Source organism: Lepidochelys kempii, chromosome 18 (assembly GCF_965140285.1).
Source record: "Lepidochelys kempii isolate rLepKem1 chromosome 18, rLepKem1.hap1, whole genome shotgun sequence".
NCBI lineage: Eukaryota > Metazoa > Chordata > Testudines > Cheloniidae > Lepidochelys > Lepidochelys kempii.
The window spans coordinates 10,374,637-10,391,188 of record NC_136397.1 but is presented as its reverse complement, the minus strand read 5'-3'; the positions used below and the strand labels follow the sequence as shown (position 1 = coordinate 10,391,188).

Here is a 16,552-nt window from a genome sequence, read left to right as displayed (position 1 = left end):
TCACACTGTTCGCTCAACCTCTCAGCCTACCCAGCTGTAAAAGAGGGATAATATTTTTGAGGGCATTGTGAGGCTTAATTGATTATTTTAATACGTTTGGAGATTCTCTGAAAGGAGCTGTACAAAGTAAAAAGGAGGAAACATGCCCAAAGTGTTTATCATTCAGTATCTGTTTAGTAAAACGATTAGCAAGGCAAGTTTGCTTCCTAAATTATGCCACAATTGAGCAAAATTGTTCTAGACAAAGAGGCCACCTACAGGGAGACTTTTTGGAAGAACGGTGTAATGCGACAGGAAGAGTATTCACACAAATCAAACACACTTCATTGTTCTCTGGACATAATGCCACGAAAGCAGGTATCTGCCTATCAGATGCCCTGGAAATGGACTGCACCACTGGAAGAAACTCAGGGCAATGCCTCAGCTCAGGGGATTCTTGGGAGGAATTTTGGGATGTTAGGAAAGGGCCAAAACCTGAGTCCTTACCCAGGACAAACTCTTATGGACTTCAGAAGGAAGTTTCCAGAGTAAGGACTAAAACCTGGTCTCAGCATGAGTTGATGGCTTCTGAGAGCCTTCAGCTCCCATTGACTTTATTGGGAGTTTTGGGCACTCAGCACTTTCCAGAAACACTTGGCACTTTGCAGTAAGAAGCCCTAAGTGTAAACCCAAATAGAGACCTCAGAATCTTGCCTCAGAGCACCCAAAATAATGGGTTCTTCTCACAGACCCCTAACTGCATATTTGCCTTGGCACTTACACAGGTGACCAACTTGCATCCTAAATCAAAGGAGGCTTCAAATAATTATTACATTATTGTTATGTAGCCAAGTCTTGGTGTTCTTTGACAAGGGGCCAAGTAAAAGTGAGGATGCTGCTACCTCTTTGAAAAGGTTAGGTAAATTAGTCATTAAACAGAAGATTCTTCACACCACCTTCTGGGCCAGTTCTTCCCAGTGTCCCAGGTTAGATCAGAGCTTCAGCAACTTCTTCAGCCTCTGCCCCAGCCACCAGGGCTCTGAATCTACACTCAGCCCACTAAGTGTACCAGCTTCTTTCGGGGGCGGTCATTTCTCAGTAGGTCATTCGGGTAGACACTGGACTGAGCAGACCAAGCACGGTGATTTGTTCCTCCATCACTTTCATGTGGCAGGCACTACACTGACCTACTAGAGCACATTGGCTTTGATGGGGTCACCTTTTAGCATCCAGTCCGTGTTGGTACCATTGCCTCAACAGAGGTCTCTATTGTCATTGCTCATGATTGTCCATCCTGTTCAAAAGAGTCACAACTTCAGTGATGCAACCGAGCTGAACGGCCTTGTCAGTGTCTCCATCACTTAGATTCATCTGTAGGTCACCGATGTTCTAGCGGAGCATGACAGTTACTGGACAATCACTAACCCAGTGAAGCTAGTGTGTCGATAACTCTGACAACACAGCACCCTATTTATTGATGTATAAAGCCAGTGCACTTTATGTTGGGGTGGTGCCAAATTATTATGAATTGTTGTGATTGGTATGAATAATGTGGTAAGCATGAATTTGGTGTGGCTTGGGATGTCTGAATTGGCTAGAGGATTCTGGGAGCAGGATTCTCTTAGCATCAGACAGTTGGTATGGAAATTTACTGAGTGTGCTGAAATTGCACTTGAATGGATAATTGAGGCTCCATCTGTGCATATGTCTCAACATGAGATTTTGGGCAGGTCTACACTTCATCAGGGATTGATGTTCTGAGATCGATCCACCAGTGGTCGATTTAGCAGGTCTAGTAAAGACCCACCAAATCGACTGCAGATCTCTCTCCAGTTGATCCCTGTACTCTACCCCAAACGAGAAGAGTAAGGTAAGTTGACAGGAGATTTTCTTCCATCAACCCCCCGCGGTGTAGACCCTGCGGTAACTCAACCTAAGGTACGTCAACTCCAGCGTCAACTCACGTAGCTGGAGTTGCATAGCATAGATCGACTTACTGCGGTAGTGTAGACCTAGCCTTTGAAACACGTCAGCTGATCGACCAGCCCACAAAGTAAAGAAAACACAAAAACATGCCATCGGTGAGCTTGGTACAGGTTGACCCAGATCGAAATAACCCCTTTTGGAGGACACAGCAATAGGAGCTCAAGTGAATGACTGATGGGAGGGTAAATGTTGATTGAGCTTTGGTCTGTGCCAGTTTTGTAGCCCCCTTCTAAAATACTAATTAGAGAAAACCAGTAATAAAACACCCACGTGGCATATTTTTGGGACATGTGACTCCTTTGAGAACAAAAGGTATAAATGCTAAGCAAAGTAAATTAGTTAGCTAGTTCTCCAATCAACATCTGAAGAGGTCTGTGATGCTGTAAGACAGAAGGCCTTCGGGTAACCAGGAAAGACCCTGCTTCGAGGGACATTTGACAGACCCAGTATCTGAGAGGGGAGAAGAAGAGAAGAGAAGAAGTCTCCATCTAGGACCGGTAGCTATACCTACTTTGTTTGCCAATTAAGATACTGTGTAAGGCCAGCATAATTACTGAGGGTTTATACTTCGGGAATTGAGGCTTGTTAGGAAGATGTGTATTATATAACCTTTACTGCTTGTGTGATTCTTTCTCAAATAAATGATTGTGCGTTAACCATACTGTTCCCAAATTTTCACTGGTACTGGTAACAATCTGCCCAGCTGTGGGCCATTAAAGATCTGTTTCAATAGTTTACCGGTGCTCTGCATACACAGCAGGTCAAAGCCCTTACTTTGTTACCTGTCCTTAAAAGACAACAGCCTAATGGCTGCTCATTAGAGGAACAGAGCAGACATGTTACAAGAAACGTTGCTCTGTGCCATGAAACTCAGCATCTAACAAGATGCAAATGATTCATCTAGCTTGGAGGTGACTAGATTAGTGCTCCGGCATTCTCCTTTTGGCACCAATCCATTTGTTTGCTCGAGATCAGACCTGAGTTTGACGGACTTATCCCAGAGCCCGTTTGTTCACATGAGACAACCAGTTCACAGTCCCTGACCGAGAGCGAGGCCCAGGACTGGAAGAGCAGGGGTAGCGCCAGGCCATAACGGATGTGCATAGGAGAGCCATGCTGGAGACTGGGATAACGAGTCAGATCAGAGCTGGGGCACCAGGTGGGTGTAAAGGAGCGGACTCACCCCTGTGGCCCCTCCTGCTGGTCATTGGGGAATTAGCCCTTTCCAGCCTGGAGTGCCCTCTGCAGGCCAGTGATCCGCACAGCTCTGGCCCCCGTGTCCCTCACGGACCCCAGTGCCCCTTTCTCTAGGTTCTGCCCCCTGACAGCACCCCCACACTCTGCCTCTGGGTCTCCCCTTCCTGGGGGACCCCCAACCCACTATCCCCACCTTGCCTCAGCCTGGGCTACGGCCAGCGATCACCAAGCCCCCGCTCCCTGGGGCAGACGGCAGCGTAAAGGCCACTCATCATAGGCAAGGGGGTTCGGGCCTGTTGCCTTCCTCTGCCTCTACGGGCCTTGGACCGGGCCTTACAGCCTGCGGAGTTGCCATCCTGGAGAGCCCCGCTCAGCCTGCTCCTTCCCCAGCAGGAGGGGCCACAGGGGAGAGTCCGCTCCTTTACACCCACCTGGTGCCCCTCAGTACCCTGTCAGGCAGGCAGGCAGCCAAGCCCTGCTCTCTCCCAGCCTGGAGAGAGACTCCTGGGGCCCCTGGCTCACAGCCTTCTTATACAGGCCAGCTGGGGCCTGACTGGGGCATGGCCCAGCTGCGGCTGCTTCCCCAGTCAGCCATCCCCAGCCACAGCCCTCTCCCGGGCTGCTTTTAACCCCTTCTATTTTAGGAGCAGGGTAGCCACGCTGCTACAGTGGGATAGACGCCTGGGGCCTGCCTGCACTAGGCCTCAGGCAGGTTAGTACGATTAGCCCCTCACTCTGGTGAGCATTAAACTGGGTTCAGATTGATTAAAATTCCGATTAAAAACCAATGAGGTTGGATATTTATCATTGCTCTGTCGCCTGTGGAGAAATCAAGGCCTGTAGCTGCGTGAATAATAGATGGACTCTTGTCTCGCTAATGTCAGCGAGAGGACGATAATAGAGCGGTAGATCAATCAGAATCCCTCCTGAGGGGTCTATCCATCCCCTTGGCGCCGATGTCTAACTCCTACGGATGCTAATGGAAGCTACATGAGCCTACAGGGAGGGAGTTGGCATCTTGTCTGTGATTTAAAGTGCCTCTTTGGTCTTCTACAGAAGACAGCGTCTTCTGTAGTCCCATTTATCTCCCCCTAGATGGTCCTCACAGGGCCTGAGCTGTCACAGCAACTCATGGGGTCATGATTAAAATTCAAAGGTCCTGGAAGGTTATTTGGTTTCAGAGCTCCTATTCCCTCAAAATAAGGCCTGGCCAGCAGCCTACATCAAATGACACTTGGATCTGCCCAGCGGCATGCAGTGATACTGGGATCTGGGGTGAGACGTTTCAGAATGGTAGCCACAGTTCATGCATGACACAGCAGCTGGGGTGGCCAGTTGTCTCCTCCTGACAGTTTTGCCTTTGCTCTGCAGGTGGCCAGAACAGCCTCCAGCGCATCATCGGGGGTTACATAGTGGCACCACATTCCTCCAAGTACCTGGTGTCCCTGAAGAGGAAGACAGGCTTCCATTTCTGTGGTGGGTCGCTGGTCAGCCGAAGCTGGGTCCTGACGGCTGCTCACTGCAAAACTGAGTAAGGAATGCCAGGAGAATCAGGGGCCACTTAACATCAGCCTTCAGAGCGCACAGCCAGACATCTGGGAATCAGACAAGAGACCAGCCACCCCTCACAGCGGAGTATAGAGGTTTGCTAGAGTGCTGGACTCCCATCAAACATCACAGCTCCATGGACTCCTGTACATAGTTACACACGCTCCCAGCTCAGTTTTCAAACTTGGGTGCCTAAGTTCCCATTTCGGTGTCTATATAGGGATTTTGGTGCCTAAGTTTAAGTGCTCAGGTTGAAAGCTGGGCCCTGGATCTGGTACATATCTCCACACAGACCCCACCAGCTCACATGCCTATAGCTCCTACACCCACAGACTGGTGAGCTGTAAGGAGGGATGACTTTTCAAAGGTGGGAAGGTTTGGTTCATATTAAGGACCCAACAGTCTGGCTGCTTCTCTTAACTATCTGAGCCTGTTGGGTCTGACCAATGAGGGCAAGAAACTTTTCCAGGCTGTCTCACTAGGGCCCCAATTCAGCAAGGTGTTTTGAACACGTGCTTACGTTCTATTAAGGTCAATTCCAGCTCAGCTCCAGACCTCTCATGTGACCTTGAGCCAGTGCCAATCTACCTTGTGTCTCGGGGCCCCATTAAATCTTAAATGCATGCTTAAAGTTAAACATGTGCTTTGCTGAATAGCTGAATTGGGGTCCTAGAATTGCAAGGATTTCCTGGTTGTGTTTAAGAAGTAAGGTCAGAAAGAAAAGCCTTCTTTGGGGGACTTGGCATTACTTCCGGCGGGGGGGTCATCACAGGAGCAGCAGCTAGGATGTGAAAAGAGCTGCAGCAAAAGGCAGCTCACCAGAATTTTTCCCATCTCATTGCTGGTGCAGCCAAAGTTCGGGGCACAATTTCTGTCAGTTTTTCTTTTACCCCAACCAGTTTGCCCATTCCTAGTAAGCGACATTTCATAATATTGATGCTTTGGACAAGCTCATTATCCTCTCTCTGGAGAAACATTGGACTGTGGAATTCCAACACAGATGTTGGGAAGGAGGATTCTCTAGTGAGCAGAGCAGAGGCCTGGATTCCCAGCTCTCCCTCTGAATCCCTGTCATTACATCTCACTTCGTTTTTTCTTTTACTCATCTGCAAAATGGAAATGATGCTATTTGTTACGCACCTCACCACAGAGCTGCCCGCCCCCACAGTCACGTGTACCTCCAAGCAGTCATACAGCCAGATCTACGCACTAGGCAAACACACACACGTCCCTCCATCACTTCAGTGTTGACTCCATGTGAATTCAAACAAAAGGTGCACAAGATCTCACATGGCTAGTTCTGTGAGTGCTACAAGCCTTGTGAAATATTTTGAGTCCTCTGAGGGACTGTATTTTACATCAGACCTGGGCAGAGATATTTTTCCCCAGCACTGATGCACCGGTGACTAGGCTCTCTGCTGTCTCCCAACAGAATTAACCAGATGATGATTGTAGCTGGGGAATATTCTCTCTCCACTTTTGAAGGCACAGAGCAGATCTTCCGGCCCTCTCGGATGGTGGTTCATCCGGACTACAGCTCCACTTCCAAAAATGCGGACATCATGCTGATTAAGGTAACAAGCTTTCACCAGACCACGAAAGGGAGGACAGCTGTTGGAGAGGGAGGGGGTCACTACAGATCGTTTTGGCTTTTTACAGCAAAGTACATGTGCTCCAATGAGCACGTATTCAGACACGAAGCATTTGGGGTAGGGGAAATAAAGGCAGGGATGGTGGCAATGTGCAGGAGGTCAAGGTGAAGAGGAACAAACCACCAATGACCCCTAATAAAAACAAATACCTAGCTCGTACATGCACCTTGTATCTGTAGATCTCAAAGCACTTTACACAAGGAGAGAGGAATCATCACCCCGTTTTTACAGATGGGGAAACTGAGGCACAGAGCGATGTGACTCACCCAAAGTCACTCAGCAGGCCAGCAGCAGAGCCAGGACAAGAACCCAAATTGGAGTACAAGGCCCGTCGCCCCATCTGCACTACTTCTGATATAAACGTAGGGTCTGATCACTGGAGGTGCTGAGCACCTTCATCTCCCTTCTCTCAAACCTGGAAATAAATAAAACAAACTAACCGATCCCTGCCAAGTGTCCCCCACAAAAAGCATGTTGTTGACAACGTTACTAGCCATTGGAAATAGGAGACTGGAGTGGAATGGCCTTCCCAGCCCTACCTATCCCATTGCTACTGCAGATGCTGTCCAGCTCCAGGGTAGCGATCCCAGAGGTCTAGACTGCACTGCCCCTCCTCCCCATGAACACTGCCTTACTCCTCCTTGACACAAGTAGGGCTATTACTCCCTGTGAGGGAGGGGGCTCTGAGTTCCAAAAGACACGCAATGTATGATCAGTAAGGCCAGTAACTAGTAATCAGGACACACGTGCCTGCTCTTCCCAGCTCCCCCAACTGTGAGGCTCTAGCACCAGCTACCTGCAAACCAGCTGGAGAGGGGACAATTTGTCAGAGGAGGGGTGTGCATTCTTCTATGCGATTGTTGCTTTCTGATGCTTTTCTACCCAGGAAGTCAATATGCCCCTGGGGAGCACGCACAGCACTGGGACTCAGGAGAACTGGGTTCTGTTCCTGGCTCTGCTGCATGCCCTTGGGCAAGTCACTTCCCTGCTCTGTGCCTCAGTTTCCCCATCTGTAAAGTGATACTTACCTCCTATATAAGTGCTAGGTATTATGATTAGTTACTGATCATTGTACATTTCAGATCTCACAGGGTCTCTTTCACTCTGTGGGCCTATTTACCTTAGTGAAGAGTACCAACCTCTGTGGTATCTAGGCACTGATTAGTACCTAGGCTGGAGATACACTTCCTGAGTTCCGGGCTCTCTGTCATTGTCAGTTGTTTCCTACCACTCCTTGGTAAGGAATTGAGCAGGCTGAGTGGACAAGCGTCCCTAAAGGATATGGAGTGGCTTATACGCAGTATCAGGGCCAACCTGCCCTCCCATCCCTGCAAAAAACAATCTAAAAGGATTCTGCAGAGTATCCTCATGGGTGAGAGCCAGTTTAGCCCCAAAGCCTTTCTGTTTGTGCCACAGGTTTAAACAGCAATGCACGGTAATGCACACTGAATTTGCAAGTGCAGGTGCAGAATATAATCATGCCCGCTTCTAGTTCTGTACACCCACACAGCAGAAGCATTCATGTGAGTGGGTGAATGGGCACGCGTCACTATTGCCTATACACATCCTGTGTGATCTTTTCACTTGTATTTTGGTTTTGGAACCCGGTCTTTATAAGCTCACTAAGCATTCGTGGGACAATGAGGTTCAGCGTTTGCTCAGGAGGAGTTGGAGCAGCGTTCATGAATCATTTAAAGGCAGGGACAAAATGACTGAACACACTACAACAGATGCTGTATTATAAAAACCAAGAGCTGATCAATGTAAGTCAGTCCATGGGGGACATGAGGGAATCCAAGCCCAGACACTGAAAGAAATCCCACCAAATCCCCATGCAGAGCACACCCTGCAAATTCACTAGATCTAGTCTTCTAGGCAAATGCTAGGTGCTTGCAGAATGGTTTCTCCTGAGATTTTTTCCCAGGTGGCAATCCCTTACTGAAAGAGCATTTGCTGTTCAAAATATTCTGTAAGCCAAAGGAGCCTCTGTTACCTGACATAACAGGGACTCATTAAGATTGCCTGTCCCTTTACTAATCCAGTAGCTTCAAAAGGAAGCCGTGAAAAGTCCAAGCCAGGGAAGGAAACCGAAAGGGGAGCTAAATGAAATTCCCAGGGAGGATTGCCTTTAACAAATTAACATTTCAGGCTAAGCCGGTATTGTTTTCACTTAAACAGCATTCATATATTCAAATAGGTTTTCAAAGTGCATTGTGTATTAATAAGAATGGACTCGAGTTTAAATAATCATTAAAGTGATGCTGTCTAAGGCTCCAGGCACTGAGTCTGCTAGATTCCCCGCGAGGGAATGTGCAGTGCAGAGCTGGAGGGGGTTTCTCGTGACTGAAGCAGCAGCAGCTCAGAGGCTGCTGGAACACAGTGATGCAGTTCAGTTCTCTCCTAAGAGCCCCTGGTAGCCTGGCTCTTATTTCCCTAAAATCAAATATTTCCAAAGCACCAGGATGAACCATTCAGAGAGACTGAAAACCGAGATTGCAGACTCCTGCCGTTAGCAACGGGGAGTGTGTGCAAATGAACATAGCCCTTCGTTTCTGCTCTCGGCGCATGGCCCTGCTGCAGAGAGTACATGTACAGCACACATTGATAAATCATGCTCAAAGCTCTAGAAACTATATTATCATCCCAATATAATAGCAAATGATACTGTCGTCTGCTCCTATAGTGCTCAAAGAGACAGCCCAGGGGTGGGTCACAGTGGACAAGCAGCTCAACATGATCTCCCAGTGTGATGCTGTGACAAAAAGGGCCAATGCCATCCTCGGATGCATAACCCCAGGAATACGGAGTAGAAGGAGGGAGGGGAATTTACATTTACATTAGTGAGAGCAATACTGGAATATAGCACCCAGTTCTGGTGTCCACATTTTAAAAAGGATGTTGAAAAACTGGAGAGGGTGGAGTAAAACAGCCACAATAATGATTTGAGGGCTGGAAAAAAATGCCTTACAGTGAGAGACTTAAAGGGATCGGTGTGTTTAGTGTATCAGAAATCGAGCGATGGCTTGATTACAGTATATAAGTATCTTCATGGGGAGAAAATACCAGTATTAAAATGATTTTTAATCCAGCAGAGAAAGGCAGAAAAAGAACCAATGGCCAAAGCTGAAGCCAGACAAATTCAAATTGGAACTAAGGCCCACATTTTTAACACTGGGGATGATTAATCATTGAAACAAACAGCCAAGAGAAGTAATGGATTCTCCATTCAGGTTTTGATGTCTTCAGTGCCCAGCTGGCTGCCTTTCTGGAAGATGCTTTAGCCAAACACAAGTTACTGGGCTCAATACAGGGGTAACTGGGTGAAATGTAATGGCCTGCGATATACAAGAGATCATAATAGATGATCTAATGGTTCCTTGTGGCCTTAAACTCTATAAATTTATTACCTCCACCTTTACCCAAAACGCAAACCAAACCTTTCTGAGGGTTTGAAAATGTTAATTCAGTACTCTTCCCTGTGCATCTCTGTTTTGCTAACAGAAAGGGCCTGAACAATCCAACAGATCTAAAGTTGAGGAGTGGCGAATACAATTTTTACAGCTGCTGCACACCACCTTTGTGGGAAGCCTACAGAATTTACTAGAGATGAAACCAAGAGGGTCCTGTAGAAATATAATAAATAGGCTCCTATAGAAATTAGTCCTAAAACCATGATAATTTCATAGAGAATGAGATCCTTTCTATAGGTATTTTGACCCATCCTATAGAATTCTATAGCCAGGACATAATTCTCTTCTAGATTCTATTGGAGGATTCAAAGAATCTTATAGAAAAATTCTCATTGCCTTTTTCATTCTATAGGGCTTTCCATAAGGGTGAAGTCTTAGACCAAAACAGTGGATCCAAACACCCCATGGCTTTGAGGAAAAGATTGGAAACTGAATCCAGATCCAAGTTTTGCAGCCAGGTCCCATTTCCATGATGGGCCAAACCAAAACCCTGGATCTGGATTCGATTTTGCAGCTGATGCAGCCTGGCTGGTTCAGGGAAGCATCCCAAACATGAATGGAACCCGAGCTGTGAGTTGCATGAGGTTCGCCTGTCACCGTACACAAGGCCCTATGCCCATGATCACCTGTTCCCGCCTCTGTTTCTTTCCAGTCAGTAATGACTCTCCCCTTGGTGTCTCCAAACAGCTGAACAGGCCACTGGTGCATAATGCTTTTGTTTCCGTTGTGCCACTTCCCCAGCAAGGAGCGGTCGTGAGGGAGGGCCGCTTCTGCCAAGTCTCTGGCTGGGGTTACACCACTCCCGTGGGCGGGACGACTTCAGACACCCTTCGCAGCCTGCGCCTGCCTATCATCTCTTCTGGGAAGTGTAACAGCACAGCCTCCTATGCGGGACACATCACCAAGAACATGATCTGTGCCGGGTTCAACACAGGGGGCAAAGATGCCTGCCAGGTACAGCTGCCCTCCTTAATTCTGCAGAGGAAGCTGCAAGTTCAAACCTCTCCTCCGGAGAGAGCGCGTCCTCTAGCAAGCCAGCTATGCCCAAGCTGCAGAGAACCATCCTGAACTGCTAGGCACTCAGTGTCAGATGGGTCTTTAGACCCGCTGGGTCCCATTAAAAAGAATCCATCCGTTAACAAGCATCTCCTGCTTCCTTCACATCTGATAGGAAACTAGTACTTTTCTAAACAGACTTGGAAGACACAAGTCAACAGTGACGAGTGAGTTTGGGGGCTCTCAAATTTTGGGTGCCCAGTACACCTTTAAAAGGACCTGGTTTCCTGAGGATGCACTTTCTGGGACAAAAATCAGGGTCTTCTCAGGGGACCACATGGGGCACCCAAAACCACGAGTCCCTTTTTGAAAATCTTGACCACCATTACTGCAGCCAGTGGGCAGCGTGATGAGAGAGGGTCTGGAGTAAAATGCTTGCACAGAGACACGGCAGGCAGCTGTCCTCCGCGCTGCCTTGTCCTCAAGTTCCTATAGAGTTAAAGCCTTGATCACACACCTCCTAACTGGAGATGATTCACGCCCGGAATTGAAGCACAGAGGGTGGGTGGAGAAGGCCGATCTATTTTTATAGCAAGAAGAACAGAATGGCAAGCTAGAAATGCACTAGCTTCTTTCCCCCCCTCTTCCTGGGTAAGACAATATCAAGAAAGCACAATGGGGCCGAAGGTGTCCCTTCCAAAATGCATTACCTCTTTTTTAATCATTTGTCTGGCAGGACCTAGTCATCACGTCGCCAGTGCGGCATGAGGTCATGTTCTTGTGTTGTGAAACCAGGTCATTGCGTGATGCTACTGCATCACACATAGGAAGGCACAATGGTGCAGAATGTCCCCAAGGGCTGGACTAAATCTCTCTGGGATTCCAGCATTGTCTCTCAGAGGGCAGGACCGTGCCAGTTTTGATGGGTCTTTCTAGCGTCCTGTAAGAAAACTGTTCCATCGGTTGGGCAGGGGTGCTGCCCCGGGAAAGGGTCAGGTGCAATTTCCATTGAACGGGACTGTCAGGACAGGGTGGGAAATGTGTTAAGTTACATTTATGGGGCCAAATTCTTTGCTGGTGTAAATAGGCAAAGCTCTGACATCAATGGCATAGAGCCCATTTACACGAGCAGAGACTGTGGTCTCATAAGTCGCCCCCTCCATCTCTGAATTCCCTCCAGGCTGCCTAAGTCCTTCTGGGACTCAGGTCCAGAAATATATGGAATGTAATCTAGGAGCCTGATTCCTCATTGCCATGCACCTTTCACCAGTGCAAAGAAGGCTGTTACTATTCTGAGTGAGCAGCATTTTATACCTACTTTGCACTGGTGAAATGCCTACCTAGGGTGTAGGGCTACGGAGACTCTGCCCCAGAGTGTTCTTGGTCCTCCCATTCCTAGACAGGAAAGGTGTTTATTACAATGATGGAAGGGTCCCCCCCAAACCATTTTAGAAAACCAAAACCTTTATTGTGGCTGCTTCTTTTCTAGGGGGACTCTGGCGGGCCACTGGTGTGCGAGGGCCGAGTGTTCGGGATTGTGTCCTGGGGGAACAGCTGCGCTCGTCCCAGGTACCCAGGTGTTTACACCGCAGTAGCCAACTTTCAGAAATGGATTTACAAAACCATCTTTAGGCGCGAATAGTGGCGGCTCCATGTCCTCGCAACGTGCACCTTCCACTGCCCGTTTCCAGCTTTGAGCAAATAAACTTGTGATGAAAAAGAAACAAGAAGCTCCTTCAAATGTAGCCCTCCTGGGACCGTCTGAAAGTCACCTTGGGGGAGAAGGGAGATGGTGTTTTTTAAAAAGCACTCTCTTGCAAGAAGTATATATACCTCTCAAATTCTGCGTCAGGTACACTGATTTCTGCCTTTGATGGAAATAGAATAACTCCACAGGTTTAGGATTCTGAAAACATGCGGGGGCTGAAAGTTACTTAAAAACCAGAAGGAATCGCAGGCAAAGGATTAATAGAACCAATTTTAACTTCATTAAAAGCCACCAGAGAGAAGGAAAGAAAAAGAAAAGCAATGTGCAGTAAAAACCACTGAATAGATCAAACATCCAGGAGTGGGGGAAGGATCCATCTCTGAGCACAAAATGTTCCTAGTATCAAAATAAGCTCAAAGTCACTTCCCTTTTAAATATTAGCTGAGTGATTTGCTGTCCTCACCAGCTGGCTATGCCCGGAACTTGGCCATGATTAATTACTAGTGTATTCTCTCCCCTGTAGGGCGCATTATGAAGACCTGGCTCAGGTACTGAATGACTAAAGCTGCTGCCAGGAGGGTTTTTCCTTTGAACCTTTGTGTCAGAACATCACAATGGGCCTGATCTAAAGCCCACTGAAGTCAATAGGAGTCTTTCAATGGGCTTTCGAACAGAGCCTAGGAGACTCCAGGTACGGAGTCCACCACGGACACACACCAGCCATCCTTGTTATTTATTCCCTGAGGGAGTCAATCTAGGTAGCTGAATACACCTCATCAGACTATTCTGATTAAAGATTTTCACCAAGGGCATGAATCTGCAGTGCAGACACCCCACTGAGCCAGACTGTGCCCCCTAGACACACCCACCAAGACACCAAGGGTGTCCTGACAATGAGTCAATGAGGCCTGTGCAGGTGGAAATGGGAACAGAGCCTGGCCCTGAACACACTGGGACAAACACAGACTTTCGGGTAGATCTGCACTGCACAGGTAATACAGGATCTTACCTGGATGTTGGTCCAAACCCCTCTATTGTCCACACAGAAAATCCTTTTACCTGTTTGGAGGTTCTTTCAGCTCAGGCTGACCCAGCTGGGGGCGAGGGGAGGGGTTAGAACCTGGGCTCCGGTTCCCGTCGGGCTGGAACCTGCTCACTTTGCAGTGAGGATTAAGGTGGCCACTGATGCATCCCCTGAATAGTGGACATTCTGGTACTTTGGGAACAGCACTAGCCTGCCACCGCCTGTGTGACCCCAACAGCTTGACCTCACACACGCGGTGCATGCGAAATCATGCCAGCAGGGACAGAGTGGCACACTCTTCAAATGGCGTCTTCCATGTGTGATGTCCAGTTTGTCTAGGTACCGACAAGGAAACCATAGAAAAACAGGACTATCCGGCTTAAAATTGGGTGAATGGCCTGTCTGGTGAGGATGCAGGCTAATCATGATGGCCCTCCACTGCCTTGCCAGAGTTCCCCCCGAAGGGCAGACGAGGTCTCCTGCAATTGATACAATTGACTGGGAAAGAATCCTCGAGCATCTCAACAGAAAGAACCAGGGGATATCCCTCAGACACACACAGGAGTGCAGACACGGTAACACAGAGAAGGTTTTGCAGTGGGGACGCTCACATCTGGGTTAGGCTCACCCAGGTACTCAGACCCGGGTGCCAGTCACCTGGGCTAACTCTGCAGTGAAGACATACCCCCATTGTAAATCAAGGGCAGTTCCATTCCAGTCAATGGGGATAGGAAATCCAAAGCTTCTCCTCTTAAAAGCTTTAAGGCCAATTGTTTTCCTTTCACGCTGCCCTTTGACTGCATGGAGGTACGTCAAGAAGGTCACCTGCCTTCCTTCGCTGCACTGCACCCACCAGATACTGAGCCGTGCTATGGGTTTGGAGAAAGCACATAAGGAGGAAGCAATGGAAGTCCTGGTCAGTCACATGCAAGTGAATGTGTAGGGCTAATGCTTGGCTCTGCATGTGACAATGCACACTGTTTGGTCACTAGCTTTGGCACTGCATGTGTGCCATGGGGAGGAACAGGCAGACCCAGGTGGGGTTCCGTCTAATGGGCTCAGCCTCTGACAAATGAGCTCTTCTTTCCTCCTCAGCCCTTTTAAAGGGAATGGCGAGTCCCCAAGGGAAACGGGTGTGGAGCAGCGGGAGCTCAGGGCTTGAAAAGCAAAAAAAGGATCAGCCAAACCAGGCAGGATAGGTGGGAACATGGGATGTAGAGAGAGGGACAAGTGCATTTCAGGTGCCATCCTACCACCTCCAGTGATGGCAGGGAACCTGGAGCTGCTATGGGTAGGGCACGTGACCTAGTGGTTAGAGCATTACCTTCAGCAGAGTTGAACCCAGGGACATATTTAGCCTAGAGGGAGAGAAACCTGATCCCCTTTTCTCCACCTGCACCCCTAAGTCTGAGCTGAGTAATGGAACTATTTTTATTTGCCAATAACTTGTCAGAATCAAGATGCTAAAATTCCCCAGATTTACAATGAGGATTTGGATGCACTGCATTTTGATGTATTTCCTCCTCTGTCTAATGTGTCCTCCTTTCAGCACCAGAGAGAGGGATTTTGTGAAGGGGTGTGAAGTGGGAATGCCTCACAAAGGCAGCAAGGATAACTCCAACCACACCTATCTCAATCAACTTTCCCCTGCCTGTAACAGAGACAGGGGCTTAGCCAGCTCTCTGCTGGCAAATTCTGCCTCCTCTTTTCATAAGGGAAATGGATGGGAAACAGAAAGCAGAATGGAACAAATTAATGAATGATGTAAGAGCTCCTTAGAGCTTCAGGTCAGGAGATTCATCTACCAGTGGGAACATATGCAGCAACCCTGACCTCCTAACTCCTTCAGAACAGATGTACTGAACTCACGAGCTCTTGGATTTCTTTACTCTTATGCTCATTATAATGGAGCAACTCTCCTCAGCCTGCAGATGCTGATGTAGAATATAAGCACCTGTCTCCTTATCTTTGCACATCTGCTGTCCAATTTATCAAGGGTGTTTTTTGGATGGATCTGAAGGTGCAGAATAATTGATAGCCAATTTAGCGCCCATGGGAGAGCTGAAAAAATATGCACTTCACATGTATGCAAAGGGTTCAGAATAGCCAGTTGGATTTCTACGGACTGTTTGTAAGGTGCACGTCCTTTGTTCCAAGGGGGTCTTTGGAACATGTGACTGCAAGACTTGAAGTGAACTGAATACAGCCTGCCTTGTGGAACTGGTAGCTCTACAGCTATATTAATTGTATTATATAGATCATTTAAGATTATTACAGCATCTTTCAACTTTAAGAATCCCAAGGCAATTTGCAAATTGAAGCTATACAGAGCCCAAAGACCAGTTTCGTGCAGCACTGCAAGGCAGCCACCTCTGGTTTGAAACATAACAGCCGGTTAATAACACACAGCATCAAAGTCAACATTTTGATGCAGGAAACAAAGCAAATTGAAGCTGTAGGGGGAATATAGGGAGGCAGAACCGCAATGACCCAAGATGGAATTTGGCCAGGACATGGGAGAGAACCTAGATGAATGAGAACTCTATGGAAACACTGAACTGGATGCAGGTTAACAACAAAGATGATTTGTTCCCAGCCTCCATCTAGCGGTTTTGCGGTGGGACACAGGGCACTGTAGGATTTTGGCCCTTCCTGTCTTCTGTTCCTACGTCTCTGAAGCATGATGTCTCTAGGTAGGGAGGCCCTCATCAGAGTCCCTCAGCTAGGCTGCTGCTCTCGGTGGCTCATCCCAAACCACCAGCATCATCACCTGCCTCAGTGATGCCTCCATGCTGACTACGACCTCAAAGTGACCTCAGAGCAGACCACCACTTCCAAGCGACCTCAGCTCTCAAAGGAATAACAGAATCATAGAAATGTAGGGCTGGAAGGGCCCTCGAGAGCTCATTTAGTCCAGCCCTGGCCCTGAGGCAGGCCCAAGGAAACCTAGATCATTCCTGACAGGTGTTTGTCCCGTGATGGGGATTCCACA

The 16,552-nt window shown here is 48.1% G+C and overlaps 1 protein-coding gene across 3 annotated transcripts in view; it reads left to right on the top strand.

Annotated features, from left to right (window-relative positions):
* The window catches only part of LOC140900003 (trypsin-3), a 32,279-nt gene extending 19,685 nt beyond the window's left edge, over positions 1–12,594 (top strand). Inside the window, exons 2-5 of one of the 3 annotated variants that reach the window (XM_073316453.1) lie at positions 4,534–4,693; positions 6,143–6,284; positions 10,574–10,786; positions 12,318–12,594. In XM_073316453.1, coding sequence (XP_073172554.1) covers positions 4,534–4,693; positions 6,143–6,284; positions 10,574–10,786; positions 12,318–12,470 — 668 coding nt within the window. In that variant the 3' untranslated portion in view covers positions 12,471–12,594. Of the gene's footprint in view, positions 1–4,533; positions 4,694–6,142; positions 6,285–10,519; positions 10,787–12,317 lie in introns of all 3 variants that reach the window. The other 2 variants (XM_073316452.2, XM_073316451.1) reach the window with 2 other exon arrangements.
* Positions 12,595–16,552: the final 3,958 nt, after the last annotated feature.